The 19,887-nt window shown below is 39.3% G+C and overlaps 1 protein-coding gene across 5 annotated transcripts in view; it reads left to right on the top strand.

Moving 5' to 3' along the window:
- The window catches only part of ralgapa2 (Ral GTPase activating protein catalytic subunit alpha 2), a 515,740-nt gene that overhangs the window by 221,468 nt on the left and 274,385 nt on the right, over nucleotides 1–19,887 (top strand). For all 5 annotated transcript variants that reach the window (XM_078556382.1, XM_078556383.1, XM_078556384.1 and 2 more), the window contains exon 25: nucleotides 16,112–16,240. In XM_078556382.1, the coding sequence (XP_078412508.1) occupies nucleotides 16,112–16,240 (129 nt within the window). The remainder of the gene's footprint in view (nucleotides 1–16,111; nucleotides 16,241–19,887) is intronic.

The raw sequence follows: 19,887 nt of genomic DNA, 5'->3' as shown, positions 1-19,887 counted from the left end.
CTCTGGGGTCTAGACTTGAATCCTGCCCGGGTCTGTTTTCTGTATCGATTAAGAATTCTTTTATTTGTAGAGACATCTAGAATGACTCAGGTTGGGTCATTTTGCTTACCAGCCCAAAGACACTTGTTACAGCAACAAATTGCTAGTATTTAGCACTTTGTATCCTAAGCTGCTCGACAGGAAAGTTATCAAAAAAAATTTGCCTCCGAGCTACCTAAGGAGATATTAGAACAGGTCACCAAAATCTTGGTCAAAGAGATGAATTTTAAGGAGCGCCTTAAAGGAGAAGAGAGAGGTAGAGAGAAGAGGACATTTAGGATGGAATTTCAGAGCCTGGGGCCCAGACAGCTGAAGGCATTGCCTCCAGCAGTGGAATGATGAAAATCAGGGATCTGCAAAAGGCCAGAATTAGAGGAGTGCAGAGATCTTGGAGGGTTGGAGGAGCTTACAGTGATAAGGAGGGGTGAGGTCATGGAGGGATTTGAAAACAGGGATGAGCATTTTAAAATTTTAGGCTTTGCGAGACAAGGAGACAATGTGGGCCAGCAAGCACAGGGGTGATGGGTGAATGGGACCTAGTGCGAATTAGGATATGGGTAATAGAGTTTTGGATGAATCAAGTTTACTGAGGGTGCAAAGTGCGGGGCTGCTAGGAGAGCTTTGGGAATAGTCTAATATCGATCATATCACTGCTTCTCTTGGCCATAGAAAAGTTACGGCACAGAAAGAGGCCATTATTTCTGCGCCAGCCGAAAAATAAAAAACTAGCTGCCCATTCTAATCCCACCTTCCAGCACCTGGTCCATAGCCTTGCAGGTTACAACACTTTAGGTACAGAACCAGGTAACTTTTAAATGAGTTGAGCGTTTTTGCCTTCACCACAAAACCAGGCAGCAAATCCCAAACACCCACCACCCCTTGAGTGAAGAAGTTTTTCCTCATGTCCCCTCTAATCCTTCTACCAATCACCTTAAATCTGTGCCCCCTGGTAATTGACCTCTGCGCTAGGGGATACGGGCTACCCCTGTCTACTCTATCTAGGCCCTTCATAATCTTGTACACCTCAATTAGGTCACCCCTTCGCCTCCTCAGTTCCAAGGAAAACAAACGCAGCCTATCCAACCTTTGCTCACAGCTGCAATTTTCAAGCCTTGGCAACATTCTTGTAAATCTCCTCTGCGCTCTCTCTTGAGCAATTATGTCCTTCCTGTAATGTGGCGACCAGAACTGTACACAAAATTCCAGCTGTGGCTTAACCAGCATTTTAAACAGTTCCCTCATTACATCTCTGCTTTTGTATCCTGTACCTCGTCCAATAAAGGAAAGTGTTCAGTATGCTTTCTAAAGGGGCAGGTGTTGCAGCCTTTACTTCCCCTCTCCTCACCGTCCAAGGGCCCAAACACTCCTTTCAAGTGAAGCAGCATTTCACTTGCACTTCCCTCAATTTAGTCTACTGCATTCATTGCTCCCAATGCGGTTTCCTCTACATTGGAGAGACCAAACGCAGACTGGGTGACCGCTTTGCAGAACACCTTTGGTCTGTCCACAAGCATGACCCAGACCTCCCTGTCGCTTGCCATTCAACACTCCACCCTGCTCTCTTGCCCACATGTCTGTCCTTGGCCTGCTGCAATGTTCCAGTGAAGCTCAATGCAAACTGGAGGAACAGCACCTCATCTTCTAACTAGGCACTTTACAACCTTCCGGACTGAATATTGAGTTCAACAATTTTAGATCATGAACTCTCTCCTCCATCCCCACCCCCTTTCCGATCCCCCTTTTTTCCAATAATTTATATAGATTTTTCTTTTCCCACTTATTTCCATTATTTTTAAATGTATTTCCATCCATTGTTTTATCTCTACCTTTTAGCCTATTTCGATCCCTTCCCCCCACCCCACCCCACTAGGGCTATCTGTACCTTGCTTGTCCTGCTTTCTACCCTTAATTAGCACATTCCTTAGATAATATCACCACCTTCAACACCTCTTTGTCTTTTTGTCTATGACATCTTTTGGTCATCTCCACCTATCACTGGCCCTCTATCCAGCTCTACTTGTCTCCCCCGCCCAACCACTTAAACCAGCTTATATTTCACCTCTTTTCTATTTTTACTTAGTTCTGTTGAAGAGTCATACGGACTCGAAACGTTAACTGTGTTCCTCTCCGCAGATGTTGCCAGACCTGCTGAGTTTTTCCAGGTATTTTTATTTTTGTTTTGGATTTCCAGCATCCGCAGTTTTTTGCACATATCAGCTTGTCATGGATTTAGCTTCCAGTTTGACATTTATTGAGTGACTGAATTGTCCAGATTACTAACTTGTCTTGCTTTTATTGCTGCAGTAGCTAAGAGTATTTATCACTGTCTCAAGTAGGCCAAGTACTTGCTTTGGCTACAGAAACAGCACTAATCCATGTCTTATCCTAAGCAAGGGAGGCTTCATGTTTCTTATCGTGTAACTCTAGGCATGTAGTTTGCCAATGACAAACTCTTCTGTCTCTGAGAAGGAGGTGGAAATGGGTGACAATCTCCTATTTTGTCTTTATAAACTCCATGGTGTTCTGTAAACTGTCATGTTCCAAGTCCCACGTGTCAGGTTTTTAAGGAGAAAGCGGAATCAATTGGGAAAGGAGCTTTATTCCCTGGGAGTGTTACAAATTCATCTGACCTGCCACCAGATATCCTGGGTAATTCATACACAAACATACCACCAAGGCTGACTTGGCTAGTTCTCAGATAGGAATTGGATGCTGGCTAATTCTGACAGCAGAGGACTGACTGTAAGTTAAACTGCTGATGCTGGAAGAAGTAAACCTTGAATGTTGTAGATGCAGGAGCCTATATGGCTATCCAGGATGCTGTCTCAAGTTTCCAGACTGGTAGAAGAGGCTGATGGAGTAGCCTGTTTCAGATAATAGCTTATTTGAAGATCAGGTATTTTAAAAAGCATTAAGTTCATGAGCCATTCCAAACATGGCCTGAAGAGGGCAGTTTTGAAAAGCCCTGAGATCAATGAAGTTTGTATCAGCCAAGCAGCAGTCGTTTTTTTAAATTACGGGATGTTCACCCCCAGCTGTCTAGAATGACCACTATAATTTCAATTTTTTAAAAAGAGCTTGTCACATCCACCATTCACTGTATTGCACTGGACTGCTAATAGCTGCTTTTTTGAGAATCTTATTTAATGACTACATTCTGTGAAGTCATTAAATATCAGATACTGTTTGATATAGTAGTCGATTTTTACCATGCCTCTATCCTTGAAAATAAATTTGGGGTAATCATTTTCCTGAAGCAGTCAAGATGCAAAAATGAAGTTTTGAAGCTGTTGCTTGCTAGATGCGGGAAAGAAAGCTCAGTATTTCACTCTGCTTACTACAGGACCCACGGAAAAACAATTTCTGACTGACCTGAACTCTTGCAACCTGACATTGAAGTCCAAAGTGGTCACATCAGCACAGATCATACAGGCAGTTCAGCCACTAGACCAGCTAGCCTGAGAAAGTATATTGTCAGTCTGAAATTGTGAATACCTGCAGGAAGTACCTTAGATCAGTATCAATAGGATAGGCTACATGTACAATGTACTGCCATTACGGCTGAAGTTATTTTTCCCCTTGCCCTAACAGGGCCATGTCAATAGGGATCACATTTTGAAGGAGATAAGGGCTACATGGTCATCTATATTTGGAAGAAATGGTTTATACAGATGTTCTCCAAAGGGGAAAAATCTAGGAATTCCTACCATGTGGCATTTGTGATCAATCGAGAAACCCCATTTGTGCTCATTATAGGGAGAAAAATGTAGGCAGATTCATCACCAAATAAAATATAATACAGACTCCCATTATGTCGTTGTGTTACTCATTTTCACAGTATTATCTGCTTTAGCACTATTTTTATTTGAATTTCATTACTCATTAATCTTGTGTCCTGAGAAGGAGTTGCACCAAAGAACACTTATGGCCCTTCAGTAGTGGGTATAAGGTGTTCCACAGGCTGTCCTTCCATCACCAGTTTTAGTGGTCATTGCCTTTACTGAATGGATAAGTCATCTGGACGGAGTCTCTGGTAGGAATTCTTAGGAAGCACTTGGCGTTTAAACAGATGCCACTTGTGTGACTAGCTATAAACTGCTTTAAAAGGTTGAGCTATTTGTTTGACCTCCCAGACAGGAGAAAAAACTGTGAATTAACACTTTGTGGAATAGATCAAACTAAACCTTTAATATGATAATTTGTTCCACGTCAATTATATCCAGGTGGTTATGGATGACAGCTTGAGCTTCAGTTCTTCACTCTTTGATATTTAACATTTACCTACTGTGCACAATAAGACCTCAGCTAATTTCCTCACATAATCACTGGAGGGATGAGTAATGCTGTACAGATTACAGGATATTGTTGTAACATAAGCTCCTGTTATTAGTCAAACTATGGAACATGGGGTCAAAATGTTTTGTGATTAAGGGTATATTAGTTATGAGGTATTGAAATAATACTTCAATTGTCCAGTCCATGGTAATACCTATGTAGTTTTTAAAAAAGTATACATTCATAAAAATGACATGGCAAATTATTAGCTGTTTTTTAATAAAAGGCAGATGTTTATGTTTTGATTCCTTGCATATGAACTTGTTTCTTTGTTTGAAAAGAAGTCAATAATAAAAGTATATGAACAGCTTTGCAAGAGATCGTGTAGCTGCTTTAGTGATTTATTTTGCTTGATTGCATTTGCTCATGGTATATAAAAAGCAAATAGAGAAATGAAAAGACAATATATCAGATGAAAATAAGCTCTTATGTAAATGTGGGATTTGGCTTAGCTTGAAGTTAGCAGGATAGTGCAGTTGTGCACAGTTGATTGAGCAGTCAGAGGACAGAATGGAACTGGTGCTGAAGTGCAGAGATTCTGGAAGAAACTAAGCAAAGTAGCTTTGCTCTTCCTGATGTTTAATTTGAAGAAGTTGTGATTCATCCGCAGCTTGATGTTTGCCTGTTTGGCAAATGTTGTGGGGTTGAGCGGTGACAGCTGAGGTTTTTATTGATGTGCATACAGAAACAGAGCCCATGTTTGTGGATGATGTCGCCAAGAGAAAGCATGTATTTCTGAAATAGTAAAGCGCGTTGGATGGGACATGCTGGCGTTGACTGTGCAACCACGGAAAGTGCACACATTAAATTGGGATTTGTACCTGTTGCCTTCCTCCTGAGATATTTCTGTTGCCTTAACAGCACAGAGGTGGCTGGTTAGCTCAGTTGGCTAGATGGCTAGCATATAGTTCTGAATAATGCCAACAGTGTGGGTTCAATTCCCATTCTGGCTGAGGTAGCCTTGGGACCTGCCTCCTCACCCTGCATGAGAGTGAGCTTCTGAAAAATGGCTCAGGATGAAGCATCACCAGATAATAAGCCAAGGATCTGCCTTTGGGAAGAGCACTCATGGAATGGAACAGTACAAAAACTTTGTGTTATGTATATCATCTCAGCCTGTCCTTTTCCTGGAACCTTCAATAGCATTCTTATATAAATGTTTTCAAATGAGTTAATCAACAAATGCTCTAAATATTTACTGTAGAGAGTGGGACCTTTAGCGTCACTTGAGACTTCTAAGTGTGCTTTGTGGCGCTTCAGTTCTGTGCTTATTGTGTTATGTGGTATCTTAGATTATGCCTTTAATATGTAGCTCACTTATCTACTTTTAGATACGTATTTGTGGTTATCAACATATAGCGCCTTTCGTGGCTCAATGGTAGTGCACTCGTCTTTGAGTCAAAAGTTTGTGGTTTCATGTCCCACTCCGGAGACTGGCGCAGGCTGTCATGCCAGTACAGTAGGGAGGGAATGCTGCCAAGTCAGAAGAGATGTTAAACAGAGTCCCTGTCTGACCTCTCAAATGGATGTAAAGATTCCATGGCAATATTTGAAGAAGACCTGGAGAATTCCTCCCGGTTGCCTGGCCAATATTTATCCTTCCAACAACACTTAAAAAAACAGATTATTTGGTTATTATTGCATTGATGTTTGTGGGATCTTGCTGTATGCAATTTGGCTGCCGCATTGCATACATTACAACTTCTGAGGTTGTAAAAGGTGCTATATAAATAAAAGTTATTTTGAAAACTGCAAAGGAAAATTCGGTTTGGAAGTCTCATATACTGCTCTTCCTGGAGAGGAACAAGCAGGGTTAAGTTATTGAGCATTTGTTTTCAATTTCTACCTATTTTATAAATTAATAAATCTGATAGATTAGCTGCAATCAATGTTTTTTCAAAACAGAGCATGTGAAGTGAATTAATGCATATTTGTACCACAACTAACTGCACATACATCCCCTCACTGATGTTTTGCTAATTTCTACCCCCAGATGGCGCACACAACCACAACCTTTTATTCCTGGTATACAAAATTATTTTTCATTTTATGAGAATATATGACATTTTGTTAAAGGTTTTACTAGAATAGCTTGTGTTTTGGCTAATGCATGTTACTAAAACAATCATAGGAAACGTGTTCTAATAATGGCAAGGATGCTGAATTTTGTACCTTATACATTGTAGCATTTAACTTGAAAATCTCTAAACTATGTGCATATAGAAGTGTATTCACAATTGAGGGTATTTAATGAAATCTTGAAGTAAGGTCTCTTACTTACTGATAAAAACAGAAATGCTGGAAATACCTAGCATGTCTGGCAGCATCTGTGGAGATATAAACAGTTAACATTTCAAGTCTGACCCTTTGTTTTTGCTTTAGGTGTAGTCAGCAAGCCTATCTAATTATAATTAAGAGCATAGGAAATGTTATGGATGAGGAAAGGGCATTCAGACCATCGGAACACAATCTCTAGTACCCTAACTCTTTAATAATAGCAGTCTCTTTTGAAGAATGTTGACATTTTTGCCTCTTCGTATGCTGCCTGTTAGATTGCTCCAAACATTTATCACTCTTTGAGTAAAGAAGTATTTCGTAGTATCTGTTTTAAATTAATGTCCTCTGATCCTCTTTTTCCTGGATTAATTTGAAGCAATATTCACAATCCTATTCATCATACTTGCTGTAAATTCCCATATGTTGTAGAGAAGTCTTAAAGCTTAGTTTAAGCACTGTAGCAATTGTTAGATAGTAATACCATTTCAGAGGGTGCCAGATGGCTGAGGTATCAACAGCCAGTAATTAATTGTAAATGAGTAACTGCCAATAATAAACTTAGGGGTGTGAATTAAAACAGCAGTGCTCTATAAGCATTGCTGGATCTCTCAAATTGCACAGCAGCCATTAAACAAGTCAGATTGATTATGGTTTTAATGGTACTAGTTTTTCAAGTGGAGTTCAGTTCCATTCATACTACAAAGATAATGTAACATCCTAATCCTCATGTTCTTCAATGTAGTAATAAGTAAATAATACATTATTTCATTATGAATGGACAAAAATTGGATAAAATGAAAATGATTACTACAATGACAAGTCAAGACCCCCTTTTCCCATCTGTCATGTGGTCAGTAGATTTCCAAAGTGAATAATGCAAGTATTACTCGAAAGAATAACTTATTGGAATTTTATTGTTTTGAAAAAGAATAATGAAATAATTGCCAGATATTTTTGGTCAATTTGTTGATTTATATTTTTGTTCACTGTTAATCGAAGTGTATAGTTATAACAGTCATTATTTAAAAAAATAATCCAAAACACAAATTGGATTTTGAATAAGGATATCAAAGTTTTGCATAATCTCACACACGAGCAGAATTTTGGATATTTAGTATGTGTTGCCCTCAGTAATTTAACTGGGAATATGCTAGAGCCATATTCAATATTCTCAGGTTGCATTGCTGCTGTTTACAGTACCAGGAGATATTGCGTCTTCAGGCAGCTAAATTGTACTACCCATCCGAGCAAGTGTAGTATGACTTGAAAGGGTATAACCATTCTTTTGTATAATCTTTGGTGTAATACATAGTTTAGCTTCCAGGTTTCATTTTGTTGCAGCTGAAATTCCTGTAACAAAATGAATCCTAGTGAGGCTAGTTTTTTTTGCCCTGAACACCATGCAGTGACCTCATGAAACTGAAAGTTTTAATATTTTTGATAATTTTAAATATATAGTTATTAACTAACAAATTGCAAGATTTTCAAAAGAACCTTTATATTTTAGAAAAGAAAAAAACTATAAGTGCAAATAGAATAGAGTCCTTTCTATGGAGTAATGGGAGGAAGAAAGCAGGAAGTGGTTCTCTTGACTAACTATCCTCTTTCCTCTTAAGACAACAATTCATAGTTGGGAACAGATTCTTGAGCAGTAACATCCCTCTTGTACCTCAGGCAAGTAGTCATTCTAGACATGTAAACCTGTGCAGTAATTAAGTGCAATAATGGATGGGATGCTTTTACAATTCTGTCTGTTAAGTCCCACAGAATGTGGTGTCATCTCTTTGCTTTTTAAAAACTAGGCAAGCTGTCTTACCATTTAAAGCAGCTGCTGGTTTGTATGCTGCAAAGCAAATTCAGTTTTGTACTGTTGACCTCCTTCTTAGCCTGAGGCAGCAGAGATAGCATCATAGTGATTCAGTCCTGTGACACATGAAGTTTTGCAATCCATCTGTTTGTATGGATATGACCCTTTAGTTGAGTGTGGATATTATCCACTGCCATTCAAATCCAAGCGGTTGAAAGCGAGTTTTAAAAAAAAAGGTATTTTTTCAGCTGCAGGAAAATCATGGAGGGAGTGCTGATTGCAGCTGGCTGCAGCCCTCAGGATTGGTGTGGAACTGGAAGGAATAAGACTGCTCTTCAGACTTCATGTGAAAATTGAAGAAATATTTTGACTAGCCCTTTTGGTAAACTGTTTGCAAGTCCATATTCACAGTGGCGAAACCTGAGTGGAGCAAGTCCAGTCCCTGCTTCATTTAGGGAGGCTCAATTTTCAATAGGTTTTCTAAAACAGGTGTAAAGTCCCTCATTAACATATAAAAGGAGCCTAACGCCTGTTTAAGGCAGCTGCCCTGAATGCCTGAAAAACAGGCTAGCCCAATATTTGGATCTCTTTCAGATACCCACAGGGCATAGATGTTGGTCCTTGAAATTAGTCTTTGTTACGCCCGTTTTACACCAAAGACAGAATGAAACTAAGTCCAATTTCTAGATCTATGCTTTTAAAGTCTAAAAAGATACTGAGAATATTAACTGACTTGGTGCAGATGATGCTACTGAAGCTTAGAACTTTCCATGGTTGAGCAAAAAGGAGTAATGCTCAAAAGGCTTGAAGGCCGGAGGAGATTACAGAAATTACCAGGCCAAGGCCATGAATGGATTTAAAAACAAGGATGAGACTTATAAATTCAAGGCATGAAGAGACAGAAAACCATTGAAGTAGAGGGACAACAACAACTGTTAGTTATATAGTGCTGTAAACAGAGTTTTACACCTGAACCTTTTAGAGGATAGGAGGCTGACGGTTGGATTAATTGAGTCTGGAGGTGACAAAGGCATGGATGAAATTGTCAGCAGCAAATGGGTTGGTGGGGGGGAAGCACGGTAGTTGATATTATGGATTTGGAAATATGCTCTTTATGATGGAGAGGATATAGAGTTGGAAATTCAGCTCAAGATTTAACAGGACACTGAGATTGCACAGTATCTGATTCAGCCTGAGATGTTGGACAAGGAGGATTGGAGTTGGTGGTGGGATCTGACGATATTAGCTCCCATCTTACTAATATGTAACTGGAAAAACATTACTGCTCATTCAAGACTGGATGTCAGACAGCGTCTGGAAGCACAGAGGTAGTGGAGGAGGTTAAGAAACATGATGGCGAGGCATAGCTGGCTGCCAAATCTGTGGATAATGTCACTGACAGGCAGCACGCAGATAAGGAAGAGGGAAGAGCTAAGGATAGATTTTTGGAAGGCCTCCTAAGGTGACACTGCATGAGTGAGAGAAGAAGCCATTACTAGAATTGCTGTGGCTATTAACTGATGTGCAAGAGTGGAACTAAGTGAGGGCAGTCCCACCAAGCTGGATAAAAGAGGAGAAATATTGGCAGAAGATAATGCGATTGGCTGTATCAAGATTCGTGAGAATGAGGAGGACTATGCCTAATGGCCACTGTACGTTTCTTTTGTAATGTTAGTTAGGGCTGTTTCCGTGCTGTTGATGTACCAAAACTCATTAGAGGGAATCAAATCTGGAATTTCAAATGATTAGGAGGTTGGGGTTGAGCTAATGGTTAACAAGATCAAAGGTTTTGAGGGTGGGTTTTTCGATGAAGATGTAAGGATTTCAAAAGGGTAAATGACCATGCCTGAACAGAAAGAAATGTTTGGAATGTTTGCTGCTGTGGGGGCAAGGAGAAGGGGTTAGGTGGTTAAGAGTGTCGTGAGAATGGGATCAAGGGAGCAAGAAGGTAGGCCTCAAGGATGAGAAGAGTATGCCAACAAATTTAGTTTGCTTGTTTCTATATTTTGATCGTACAGTATATATAAAATGCTACATTTAATGGACAATGGTAGTATATGAGCAGCAAAATGACCAATTAATTAATTTTTTTTTTCTATTTGTTCTCGGGATGTGGGCTTCGCTGGCTGGACCAGCATTTATTGCCCATCCCTAGTTGCCCTTGAGAAGTGGTGGTGAGCTGCCTTCTTGAAATTGAGATATTAAGCTTATTCTGCCTTGATGCTGAAATAAATATAGCTATATATTTTGGACTTTGCTTTTTTATTGGAAATTTAAGTAATAATTGCTTGAATTAAAGTATGTTTTGCTAGTTTTAGCATTGGTGTTGCCCATTTCATCAACTGATTTTTTTATTTGCTAAATCCAAGGTTATGGCAGATATCTTGTGTTGGTAGAATGAAGCACAATTCGAACTGTGTTCTGTACAGAATAGCACTGCTCCTAAGTGCCTTGTATTTTAAAAAAAACTTGTTTTTTTTTATAGGTAAGATGATTTACTGCAAAATGGTTCATCATTTTGTTACAAGCAGAACTGAAGAGTTCAGACATTGTGTGTATTTTTTTCAGTACTATTATGAAAACCCACAGACAACTCTAGATGAAATACTTATCAACTTCTATAGAAACTACAGGCGCAACTGTACATGGAACTGTGTGTTTAATAATAAATTGGTGATGAGTCAGAACACAACAGAACTTTGCCCCTTACTTTCTCTAGAACCTTCCAGACTTTGCCTTAATTACTTGTTCCTCTTGTTTCGCACTTCACTTTCCCCCTGGTGAGGAAGAGCCTCAACTCCCATCTACCCACTCACTGTTATTCCCCTCAAGTTCTAACACCATTTAATAACTTTGAGCAGGCCTATTTTTTCCAGAAATACATATACATGTTTTCATGGTTGTTAATTACACAAACAGCTGTGCTTTTTTTCTACTTCATTGACTCTTTTCACCTAAATGAAATAAACGGCGCACTAATAAAATACTTAAAATTAACAGTGTGAACAAAATCATTTTGCAGATTTTGTTCATCAACAGTCAGTCATCCAGCAATGAAGGGATTGTCGCAGTAACAAAGTGCACTCACCAACTGCTTTTTGCTACCACCATATGTTTTCACTACTGCTTGCATTTCTGCTAGCACTGTGTACAAAGCATTCAATTAAAGTGATTCATTTACCAGGTAGCAAGCAGCCTGCTGCAGTTCATATTTACTGAACTGTGCTTTAAAAGGGAAGAAAAACATGCCTGTATTTGAATTAGATGATTTTTATGATCCTGCTGATAAAGGGCAGATGTTCTCATCTTGCAGTTTTCCCATACAGATTGTGGCTTTCAGATGAGTTTGAAGTTTAACAGGTTATACTACCCAGAGTAATTGTGGAATATCTGTTTGCTAAGGCTACAATATATATCCCTTTTTTGAATGCTCTTCCTGCCTTGATATTTTTAGCGTATTAAGTATTAGTTACACTTTCTCCTTTAAAAAAAAGAACATCACTAAGCTGAAGAAGGAGCAACACTGGTACTGAAAAAGTAACAACACAAGATTTTTGCTCTTTTTTTCTGACTGATTTTTGGTAACTACTTTCTGTAATTTGTTGGTAGAATTTTACATTAATTCATAAGAAATTCATAGGAAACTTTTGGAATTTGACATTTAGGTTACCAACAACTGGGTATGCTTTGCTATCCTGTGTTAAAACTTGTAATTGTTTTGTATGTGTTCATGGAATGAGTGTGTCGCTGGCAAGGCCGGCATTTACTGCCCACCCCTAATTGCCCTTGAGGAAGTGGTGGCGAGCTGCCCTCTTGAACCGCTGCAGTTCATGTGGTGTACATACACCCACAGTGCTGTTAGGGATGGAGTGCCAGGATTCTGACCCAGTGACAATGAAGGAACGGCGATATATTTCCAAGAGTGGCTTGCAGGGGAACTTCCAGCTGTTGGTGTTCCCATGTGTCTGCTGCCCTTGTCCTTCCAGATGGTGGTGGTTGTGGGTTTGGAAGGTGCTGTCTAAGCAGTCTTGAGTTCCGGTAGTGCATCTTGTGGATGCTACACACTGCTGCCACTGTGCATTGGTGGTGGAGGAAGTGAATGTTTGTGGATGTGGTGCCAATTAAGTGGGCTGCTTTGTCCTGGATGGTGTCATTGGAGCTGCACTCATCCAGGCAAGTGGAGAGCATTCCATCCCACTCCTGCCTTGTGTCTTGTAGATGGCGGACAGGCTTTGGGGAGTCAGGAGGTGAGCTATTTGCCACAGGATTCCTAGCCTTTGACTTGCTCTTGTAGCCACAGTATTTATATGGCTGTCCAGTTCAGTTTTTGGCCGGTGGTAACCCTCAGGATATTAGTGGGGGGTTCAACAATGGTAATGCCATTAAATGGCAAGGGACGATGGTTATATTCTCTCTTGTTAGAGATGGTCTTTGCCTGGCACTTGTGTGGCATGAATGTTACCTGCCACTTGTCAGACCAAGCCTGGATGTTGCCCAGGTCTTGCTGCATTTGGATATGGACTGCTTCAGTATCTGAGTGGTGAACATTGTGCAATCATCCACAAACATCCTCACTTCTGACCTTTTATGACAGAAGGAAGGTCATTGATGAAGCAATTGAAGATGGTTGGGCTTAGGACACTACCCTGAGGAACTCCTGCAGTGATGTCCTGGAGCTGAGATGATTGACCCCCAACAACCACAACCATCTTCCTTTGTGCAAAATATATGAAGGGAGTAAAAGCTATGTTCGTTTGAAACTGATAAACATCTGGAAGTATTTATACCATTTAGTCCTGTTACAAAACAATGTCTGTATAAATTGATGTCTCAGATCATTATTTATAATTGATGAATTATTTTTAAAATGCACTACTTTGTGAAAATTTGGTTAAAATGAATTATGCACAATTGTTTTTTTAAAGTTCCTTTTAATTTCCTTGGTCACCCACACATTTAAATCATACTAATCAAGGTCCAAGCTTCGAAGTCTGTCAGTGTTGTCAGACGCAACCGTGTCAGGGAGACTTTCTGTTCAGAAGCAAGTTCTGTATTTTGGAAGCCTTTGAACACTGAATCGTGGAGGTAATCAGTGCTATCCCGACAAATGTCTGCAGTTCATTCGACAACAACTTCGTTCTAGCATCTTTAACATAGTAAAATAACGTAAGACACTTCATAGGAGTGTAATCGGACAAAAGTTGACAATGAGCTAAAGGAGGAGACATTAGCTTGGCCAAAGAAATGTTTTAAATAGCCTCATAAAAGAGGAGAGAGGCAAAGAGGTTTGAGGAAGAAATGACAACTTAGGGCCTAGATAGCAGAGCGTATGGTTGCCAGTGGTGAGGCAAAGAAATTGGGGAATAGACGAGTTGGAGGAGCACACAGATCTTGGTGGGTAGTAAATCTGGTGGAGCTTAGAGAGATGGAGAGAGGCAAGGCTGTGAGGGGATTTGAACATACAGTTAAAAATTTTAAGATTGAGGCTTGGTGGACTGGAAACCAGTGTAGGCTGGTGAGCATTGGGTGATGAGTGAACGAGATTTTGTGTGAGTTTGGATACAGGCAGCAGAGTTTTGAATAATCTCGTGTTTATGGAGGGTGGAAGATGGGTGTTGACTCAGAGAGCATTGGAATAGTTGAGCCTGGGGGTGGTAACAATATGGATGGAGTTTTCATCAGTAGATGGGCTGAGGCAGAGAAATGGATGAGCGACATTGTGGAGGTGAAAGTAGGTGGTCTTTGCGATGGAGAGGAGATGGGGTTCAAAGCCAGGGCACAAGGTTGTAAAAATTCTTATTTAGTGTAAAATAAGAAATTGTCTTTTGAGAATTTCAACCAACAGTTTGCAACAGCTGGGATCCCTTCCATTCACAGCAGATCTTTAATTAGTATGGTACTGAGGGGAAAGAGGCCTAGACAGTACTGCTGTTTTGTCAGCAAGCACTGACCGAGTCCGTTACATAGATGATTGGCATTATGCATCAGGAAAGCTCATTTTGAATAACAGAAGCAGAAGACGTTTGGGAGATTAAACCAAACCTAACTAAACACTATGTTCACTAGCTCACAATAAACAGATGGTTCGACTTCACAGAAGACTATCTCTTAAGACTTTTTTAACAACTGAATGGAGCTTATACACAGGAATCTGTTTGACTTTCTAAATTTATGTGGTGGAGAACTTTTCTCATCTAGTTATATAATGATCACCAACTATATATCTAAAGAAAGCATTTTATATATTTTATAAGATAGGCTTGCAATCCAAGCTATTGTACATAGTTCTTAGCAATACATCAATTGTACTTCATGAATCAGTGCAAGTTTCTTTTTGGTGGAAAAATGGAGCGAGTGACGATTATTGATTTTATTGTTTTCTTGCATGACTATTAAATGGGAGAAGGCAGTGTTCCATGCATAGGTTCTCATACATGTCCACTGAGTATTTGTTGGGCTTAAACTGGCACTGATGGAAAAGGCAGCTCTTTTTAAAAAATTAAAAATTGAATCCAGTGCAGTACTGCAAAAATACACTTGTTTAAACAAAATCATACGGTGAATTGCTGTTGTCATAGTGTAGTGGAACATGAACAGTGCAAAACCACAGCTTTCAAATTGTTTCATGTTTCATACCAAGCTCCTAGTTCTGTGGAATTAACAATTTACTATAGGACATTCTTGTTTATCTTTATTTTTGTATATTGGGCATATTACAAAAATCTTAGTTTTAAAACCAGTAGTTTGTATATTATGTTGTGTCTAGTCTCATTGGCGATGCTGATCTTTGTGTGTGTACAATATACATACATAAGAGAGGCGCAAATTAATTTAGAAATAAAAGATTTTTCTTAAACTAACCTGTTTATAATCTACATTGGGAAATTGACTTATTGTCACCTTTATAGAACTTGGGTTTCTGATATCCATTTTTAAAAAGCAGCATATGCCAACAGAAATGGATTCCCATCTGTTCCTATGTTGCTTAATGCCAGAAATCCAACAACAATGGTTCAGGTCAATACATAGCTGTGTTTGTAATTACAGGTGTGATGTAAAAATGACAAATTAATCAGCTTCTTTATCATACAGGTAGATCTTTTGTTCTGTCCTACAGTCAGCATTTGTTTTGCACTTGTTTTATTAGTAGAATCCATCTGCTATCTGAGAATGTTTAGTTTTGAAATCTATAATTCAACCTGGTTTAAATATTAACTGTCAGAAGGTATTCAAATGCCAACTGTCAAAAGGAATGCAAAAAAGCTAATTATCTTTGTGACTCTTAACTGAAATCAAGAATAGAGGCGTTTGAAATTAATTTTAAGTGTTGCATTTTTGGATGTAGTTTTAGTGAATTTATACAAATTTGCCAAACTAAGCCTCAATGTTCTCTGTTAATGTGGGAGATCTAAGTCAAAATCTTTCTTGTGTAATTGCAAATACTTGTTAACTGTTGAACGGAAGAATATTCGTTCCTACTATTTAGTTATTATTTTTGATTCAGCTAATTAATGATACTTTAATGTATTGCTTTGCTTCAGGATGCATTTTCAATATTAGTTCCTTAGATTTTTTTTAAACAAAATACACATGACGTAATTGTTCATCACTCTATTTTTCTAATAATCCTATTTTCTTCTTTGACTAAACTAGGATGTGCTGAACATGCTTACTAAGCATTGTTCACCTCGCTTCTTCTTACTTGGTTTACCTGGTTTCACCATGATGATGGGCGATTTCATCACAGTTGCAACTCAAGTCCTCAGCTCAGACATGGTGGATGTGAGTATGACCATGCTGCCTACTGGAACTGAATAACAGTTAATAAGGTTTGGATTTCTCCATTCTAACAGGTGTTTGCTCATTAGTGCAATGTGAAACAGATTGCTCAGAGCAGATACCATGGCAGCAAATGTGTGAATTGGAGGGTGACAGTGCACAAGCGTAAAGGTGTTTCATCAAAAGGCTAGAATAAGACTATATATATATTCAGTAATACTGCTACACTTACAGGGAAAGCAAGTGATTTATAAATCTTAGCAGCTGTAGATTTCTAAATATAATTATGCTGAAGCCCAAATATTTAGAATTTGTAGAATCCTAGTATAGTTACAGCACTGATTGAGGCCATTCAGCCTGTTATGTCCACGCTGGCTGTCTGCAAGAATGCCTCTGCTGGCCACACTTACCCACCTTTTCCTCATAGCCCTGCAAATTTTTTCTCGGCTAATTATTCAATATCAATTTGAAAGCCAAGATTGAATCTTCCTCCTCCAAACTCTCAGGCAGTACATTCCAGATCCTAACAGATCCTCGTGTCGCATTTGGCTCTTCTGACATTCACCTTTAATTGGTGTCCTCTGGTTGTTGATCTTTCTACCGATGAGAATAGTTTCTCCCTATCTACTCTGTCCAGATCCCTCATGAGTTTGAACCTCTCTATCAAGTTTCCTCTCAACCTTCTCTTCTGGGAGAACAGCCCCAACTTCTCCAATATATCCTAGTAACTGAAGTCCCTCATCCCTTGAACCATTCTTGTAAATCTTTTCTGAATCTTCTCTGAAGCTTTCACATGCTTCTAATGTATTGTTTTTGTACTCTATGCTTCCACTTATAAAGCCGAGCATCCCATATACCTTATTAATCACGTTCACAACCTGCACCATCACCACCTTCAACAGTGTGTACATAGACCCCAGGCACCTCAGCTCCTGCACCCACTTCAGAATTGTATCCTTTATTTTATATTGCCGCCTCTTACTCTTCCCACCAAAATGTATCGCTTCACGTTTTTCAGCATTAAATTTCATCTGCCCATTCCAGGGATGAGGAACTTCAGTGACTTAGATTGGGAAGTTGGGACTGTTTTCCTTGGAGAAGGGAAGGTTCGAAGAAAATTTGATAAAGATATTCAAAATAGTGAGGGGCCTGGACAGAGTAAATAGGGAGAAACAGTTTCCACTGGTGGCAGAATCTAGAACCAGAGGGCACAGAATTAAGGTATTTGGCAAAAGAAGCAATGGCAACATGAGGAAAAACCTTTTTCACGCAGCAAGCGGTTAGGATCTGGGATGCACTGCCTGAGATTGCGGTGGAGGCAGGTTTAACAGAGGCATTCAAGATAATAATCCAGTTATCTGATTATCACCTGAAAAGGAAGAATGTGTAAGGCTATGGGGAGGAAGGTGGGGGAGGGGCTGCAGGTGAATTGCTCTTTCAGAGAACCAACACAGACATGGCAGACCGAATGTGCAGTAACCGTTCTACGATTCTATGTAGCACTTTATCAGATGCCTTTTGGAAGTCCATGTACACCATATCAGCCGCATAAGCCTCATCAACCGTCTCTGTTGCCTCAACAAAAAACTCAATCAAGTTAGTCAAACACAATGTGCCCGAAACAAACTCATGCTGGTTTTCCTTAATTAATTCACATTTGTCCAAGTGTCTGCCTTGGGTTATTGTTTCTAAAAGCTTTCTCACCAGAGGTCAAACTGGTTGGCCAGCAGTTGCTGGACTTATCCTTGCACCATTTTTTAAACAAGGGAATAACACTTGCAGTTCTCCACTCCTCTGGTACCATCCCTGCAACTAAAGAGGATTGGACTATAATATTAGTTTCTCTGTAATCTCCACTCTTACTTTTCAATACCTCCTCTTTATCAATTTTTAGCCCACACAGTGTCTAAACAACCTACTCTTTCACTATGACTTCGGTAGCATCATCTTCTTTGTCAAAAACAGGTGCAAAATATTCGTTTTGTACCTCAGCCATGCTTCCTGCTTCCATATATAAATCTCCTTTTGGTCTGTAATCGGCTCCTCTCCTCCTTTTATCACCCTTTTACTAGTTATATGTCTGTAAAAGACTTTTGGACTCCCTTTTATATTAGGTGCCAGTCTCTTCTCATACTCTGCCTTTGCTTCTCTTATTTGCTTTTGCAGTTCCCCTCTGAACCTTCTATATTCAGCCCAGTATTTGTTTTATCAACCTGACTTCTGTTACATGTGCCATTTTTCTGCTTCATCTTACGCTTAACCCCTTTCATCATCCAGGGGACTCTGGCTTTGTTTGTCCTACCTTTCTTCCTCGTTCAAATGCACCTCGACTGTACCCGAACCATCTCTTCTTTAAAGGCAGTCATTGTTCCATTACAGTTTTGCCTGCCAGCCTTTGTTCCAATTTACCTGGACCAGACCTGTTCTCACCCCATTGAAAATAACGACCCTCCAATTAATTCTTTTTATGTTATGATGTGGCAGATGATATGTGCCAGGTGGACCAAATCCACAAGGGAAACTTGGCCATGCTATCACAAAGGTTTTGCAATTTATATTTATTTCAAAAAGATTTGTGCACTGAATTCAGAAGTAATGAGTCCACCTTTAGTGATTTTAAAAATTAAATTAAAATATTTATTAACAAAAGAAAAGAATTCAAACACATAAGATTACAGTTACTTCATACTATAACAAATCCCAAAATTCCTAATTAATGTGACTCCCAACTACACACCCACTTTAAGGCAACAGCCCAAAATAGATTTTAAATTTAAATAATCCAGCAAGGTTACCACAGCACCCACTCAACAGTGGAATTCCAAAGGCTTTTAATACAACTTTAGTTACTAGACACAGCAGAACTGCAAAAGTGGCTGGTGCCTGTTCCCCAAGGCTGCTTTACACGGTGTACCTTTCAAGATGTTATATGGCCACATCCCTACATAACCTTCCATCCTTCTTTATATATGTTTCTTTCTCTTCAATATGTAAAACCCCATTGTTCTATATGCCTTCGAAAATTTACTTTTCCCATAATATAAAAATCTTTCATGTTGCCAATATGGTCAGTACCTTTGGGGAAAAATAAACACACTGCTTGGCATTGCTTACCTTGTTAGTTTTAAACATCCTACCATCCCTTTGAAACCCAACCACTTTTACACTTATCTTAAAATGCAACTTTCCTTCATACGTAATCTACTGACTCAGGCTCTAGCTCACTCATTACCATTTCAAATACCCTTTTTTACACCTGACTTTTCTGACAATTTCAACTTGCGGTCTATCTGACTCTAATTCAATTAAATCAGTCACACAGACAGAACCATCCACACTCTCAACCATAAACCTACCTTATAATATCCCACAATACTATTATGAAAAATATGATAGTTTTGTAGCATTTACACTTGGCTGCTCCTTGTCCTTTTCCATAGGTAACTTAAAACCTTATGGTACTATGATCACCATCTCCTAAATGTATCCTGACTGACACTTGAACTACTTGACCCACTTTATTTCCTAGAACCAGATCCAACAATGCCTCTTTCCCCATTGCACCGGAAACATACTGATCCAGAAGATTCTCCTGAACACACTTCTGAAACTCCTCTTTCTCCCTGCCCTTTACACTATAACTACCCCAG

The sequence above is a fragment of the Cetorhinus maximus genome, chromosome 14 (genome assembly GCF_964194155.1).
Source record: "Cetorhinus maximus chromosome 14, sCetMax3.hap1.1, whole genome shotgun sequence".
NCBI classification, from domain to species: domain Eukaryota; kingdom Metazoa; phylum Chordata; class Chondrichthyes; order Lamniformes; family Cetorhinidae; genus Cetorhinus; species Cetorhinus maximus.
Note: the sequence above shows the minus strand (reverse complement) of the source record. Positions and strands in the feature narration are given on the sequence as shown.